The sequence below is a fragment of the Rhinopithecus bieti genome, unplaced genomic scaffold (assembly GCF_001698545.2).
Source record: "Rhinopithecus bieti isolate Rb0 unplaced genomic scaffold, ASM169854v2 scaffold_3875, whole genome shotgun sequence".
NCBI lineage: Eukaryota > Metazoa > Chordata > Mammalia > Primates > Cercopithecidae > Rhinopithecus > Rhinopithecus bieti.
This window is the reverse complement of record NW_016804422.1, coordinates 1,988,950-1,993,166: the sequence shown is the minus strand read 5'-3', so window position 1 is coordinate 1,993,166 and position 4,217 is coordinate 1,988,950. Positions and strand designations below refer to the sequence as shown.

Sequence of the window (4,217 nt, the reverse complement as noted above, 5' to 3'; positions counted from 1 at the left end):
TCCTAAGGCCTGCCTGACTCCGGCAGGGCTCTCCGGGAGATCCGGACCGACCGCGAAACCGAGCTCCAAGAACGCTTGCGAGGAGGCTGTGGGTCCTACCCTATCGCCGCTTACGCAGTACCGGCCTCCGTGGCGCCCCCAAATGCCGCACTGTTGAGTCATCCCAGTACTGCCTCCTCCGCCCTGCGCTCCCCAGCCCCGCTCCTGGAGTCAGAAGATGCAGACGATACTGTTCCCGGAGGCAAGAGGGCGTCTTCATGCAGGCACCAAGAAGCTCCCAGTAGTGTATGCCTTAATGGTGCCGCTCTTGTCTGCGTCTACACACTTGGGGCCTTGGCTTCTGACTTGGGGCGTGTACAGCTCTGCCCGACAACAACCCAGCTTGGGAAGAGAAGCCCCAGCGTGGGCTGGGGCTCAAGGCGCAGGGAGGCCGAGCCCCGCGCGGACACAAGCGGCTCCGGGCGGGTTCAGCACCCCCAGGCCCCCCCAGGCACCGTCTCCTAGTGACCGCGGCGCTCGCGGGCCTGGCGGCCGTTGTCCGGGAGACTGCGCAGCGCGGGCACCCCGCGGCCCCTCCCCTTGAGGCGCGCGCGACCTGGGTGCCATGGCGGCGGCGGCGGTGACAGGCCAGCGGCCTGATTCCGCGGCGGCAGGGGAGGCCTCGAGGCCGCAGTGGGCGCCGCCAGACCACTGCAAGGCGCAGGCGGCAGCTGGGCTGGGCGACGGCGAGGACGCACCGGTGCGGCCGCTGTGCAAGCCCCGCGGCATCTGCTCGCGCGCCTACTTCCTGGTGCTGATGGTGTTCGTGCATCTGTACCTGGGTAACGTGCTGGCGCTGCTGCTCTTCGTGCACTACAGCAACGGCGACGAAAGCAGCGATCCCGGGCCCCAGCACCGCGCCCAGGGCTCCGGGCCCGAGCCCACCTTAGGTCCCCTCACCCGGCTGGAGGGCATCAAGGTGAGGACCTCCCCGCCCCGCCGCGCTCCAGGCCCCGCACGGCTGAGCCCGAGAGGACCGGCACTCAACCCGGGTCCCCACACTGCCCCCGGCGCTGCTCTGCGTCGGTCCCGCGCGCTCCCACTCACGCGTCTGCTGTCGCGCTCCGGGCCGGGGTGACTTGGCCCTTCTTGGGCAGCGCGGTCTGGCGACCCAGCTGCCCGCTGTGCGCCTTTCCCTTAGGTGGGGCACGAACGTAAGGTCCAGCTGGTCACCGACAGGGATCACTTCATCCGAACCCTCAGCCTCAAGCCGCTGCTCTTCGGTAAGTCCGCCAGATACTCCTGGGAAGGGCCAGGGTCTGCGGTTTGGTGGCCACCTTGAGGCTTATTGTGACCACGTGACCTCTATTTTGAAAATGGCTGCTTCAAAGCAGCCCTTCCAGAGGATTACCAAAGTGAAGGACCTTCCGGGTCCTCGGAATAGGGTAACACTCCCTCTTATCCCTACTCCCTGCAGTCCATTATTCCATCACAGGGCTGGCAGAGTGAGCCTGAGGCTGGTGTCTAAACATTTCATTGCAGCTGTCTTCCGTGCCACCATTAATTGTCACCTTCTAGAACTGGGGGGGAAGGTGGGAGACTGATAACCAGCTTTCTGCTGACCTCAGGACCTCAGGGGAAAACCCCACTGCCCAAGTGGGCCTTGTGGTCTGATGAGAAGCAGGCTGTCCAAGTGTAGATAAACTGGTGCACCCCGCCAGCCTCCTCCACCAGAGCACCAGTCAGAGGCTCAGCTTTTGCTGCCAGCGCTCTGAGATTCTTCTTACCATGAAGTCTTTGTTCAGCCATCATGGGCAAAGCCTTCTAGAGTGACTCCACTTGGAGCCACAACGTAGCTCATCGTTTCTGAGCTCGTTATGTGCTTGTCTTCGTATGATTATTTCATTTAATTCCTGCAACCCCTCTGTGATGTGGGTGTAGATCCTACCCTCAGACCAGTGGGGGAGAAAGCTAGGCACAGAGAGCTGCTGTGGCTTGGCCAGGCTGACATGGTTACTTTAGTGGTGAAGCTAGGATTAGAACCCACATAGCCTGCCTCTAAGGCCTGTGCAGCAAAGCCACAGTGAGAGCTGTGAAGACCTCAGAGTCCTTCAAAGGCCACCAGTGTCAACAAGATGGGGACCCCTAGTCCCATGGACCTTGTCCAGGGTGTTTGTGCAGCCCAACCCTGGGTACCTGGCCTCAAGTGACATATTTGCAAACCCAGGGCCATTCCTGCCTGCGAGGGGATGGAATGGGTTAGGAGCTGGGGCCAAAGTAGAACATTTGAGCACATGTCATTACCTCCAAGGCAGAGAGTCCTGGTTGGGGATTATGCCTAGACCTGTCAGAATGATGTCATATGCATGCTGTTTATAGGGAAATAAATTATGCTGTCAGTCCTGTTGGGGGAGGGGGGGCATCCAAAGCTGGTTGTTGTTGTTATTACTGTTACTATTGAATAACTTTGAAATCTGTGCCAGGCACTATTTCAGGTGCCGGGAACACAGCATTGAACTAAATATAAACAATGAAACAAAACTCTGAAGCTGACATTCAAATGAGGAAACAGACAATAAACAAATATATACATTGGTGTTTCAGATGTTGATATGTGATTGCAAACAAGTAAGACAGATGTTTTTTCTTTTTTGCCAACATAAAATACCTGACAGGGCCGGGCGCGGTGGCTCACGCCTATAATCCCAGCACTTTGGGAGGCTGAGGCAGGCGATCACTTCAGGTCAGGAATTCGAGGCCAGCCTGACCAACATGGTGAAACCTCATCTCTACTAAAAATACAAAAATTAGCTGGGTGTCGTGGCAGACACCTGTAATCCCAGCTGTTCGGGAGGCTGACGCATGAGAATTACTTGAACCCAGGAGGCAGAGGTTGCAGTAAGTCAACATTGCACCACTGCACTCCAGCCTGGGCAACAGAGAGAGACCCCTGTCTCAAAAAAAAAAAAAAAAAAAATAGAAAAAAAGAAAATAGCAGACAGTAAGGCAGAAGTTCAGCTGGGATTGGAACACTTTTTTTTTTTTTTCAGACAGAGTTTCTCTCTTGTTGTCCAGGCTGGAGTGCAATGGTATGATCTCAGCTCACTGCAACCTCCGCCTCCCAGGTTCAAGCGATTCTCCTGCCTCAGCCTCCCAAGTAGCTGGGATTACAGGCATGTGCCACCATGTCCGGCTAACTTTTTGCATTTTTAGTAGAGATGGGCTTTCACCATCTTAGCCAGGATGGTCTCCATCTCCTGACCTCAGGTGATCTGCCCTCCTTGGCCTCCCAAAGTGCTGGGATTACAGGTATGAACCACCGTGCCTGGCTGGAACCCTTGATAAGGTAGCCAAGGTGGACCTGCCTGAGAAAAATATTTGAGCAAGGCCGGGCTCGGTGGCTCACGCCTATAATCCCAGCACTTTGGGAGGCCAAGGCGGGTGGATCACCTGAAGTCAGGAGTTCGAGACCAGCCTGACCAACATGCGGGAACTCCATCTACTAAAAATACAAAATTAGTAGGGCATGGTGGCACATGCCTGTAATCCCATCTACTTGGGAAGCTGAGGCAGGAGAATTGCTTGAACCTGGGAGGCAGAGGTTGTGGTGAGCCAAGATTGTGCCATTGCACTCCAGCCTGGGTAACAAGAATGAAACTCCATCTCAAAAAAAAAAAAAAAAAAAAAAATTTGAGCAAAGACTTGTGGGAAGTATGGGATAACTGTCAGGAAAGAGGGGTCCAGGAAGGGGACTAATACTCACCCCATTACTACTACACTACTATGAACAGACACATCTGAGGAGGCAGTGTTTTCTCTCAGCAGCCTTCCTGGGATCTGTATATATCTAATTCATATTCATGTTAGGTTAAGTGAGCCATGAAGCCAAAGTCTCCCTAATAAGCAGCTTGTCCTGTAAAGCAGAGAATGAGCCAGGCTTGGTGGTTCATGCTTGTAATCCCAGCACTTTTGGGAGGTTGAGGTGGGTGGATCACTTGAGGTCAGGAGTTCAAAACCAGCCTGACCAACATGGTGAAACCCTGTCTCCACTAAAAATACAAAAATTAGCTGGGCATGGTGGCAGATGCCTGTAATCCCAGCTACTCAGGAGGCTGAGGCAGGAGAATCACTTGAACCTGGGAGGTGGAGGTTGCAGTGAGCCAAGATCATGCCACTGTACTCCAGCCTAGGTGACAGTGAGACTCCATCACAGGAAAAAAAAAAAAAAAAAAAAAAAA

The 4,217-nt window shown here is 54.9% G+C and overlaps 1 protein-coding gene across 1 annotated transcript in view; it reads left to right on the top strand.

Annotated features, from left to right (window-relative positions):
* The first annotated feature begins 201 nt into the window (after positions 1 to 201).
* The window catches only part of P4HTM (prolyl 4-hydroxylase, transmembrane), a 19,026-nt gene continuing 15,010 nt past the window's right edge, over positions 202 to 4,217 (top strand). Inside the window, exons 1-2 of the mRNA XM_017868138.1 lie at positions 202 to 958; positions 1,181 to 1,262. Of these exons, the coding sequence (XP_017723627.1) occupies positions 605 to 958; positions 1,181 to 1,262 (436 nt within the window). The 5' untranslated portion in view covers positions 202 to 604. The remainder of the gene's footprint in view (positions 959 to 1,180; positions 1,263 to 4,217) is intronic.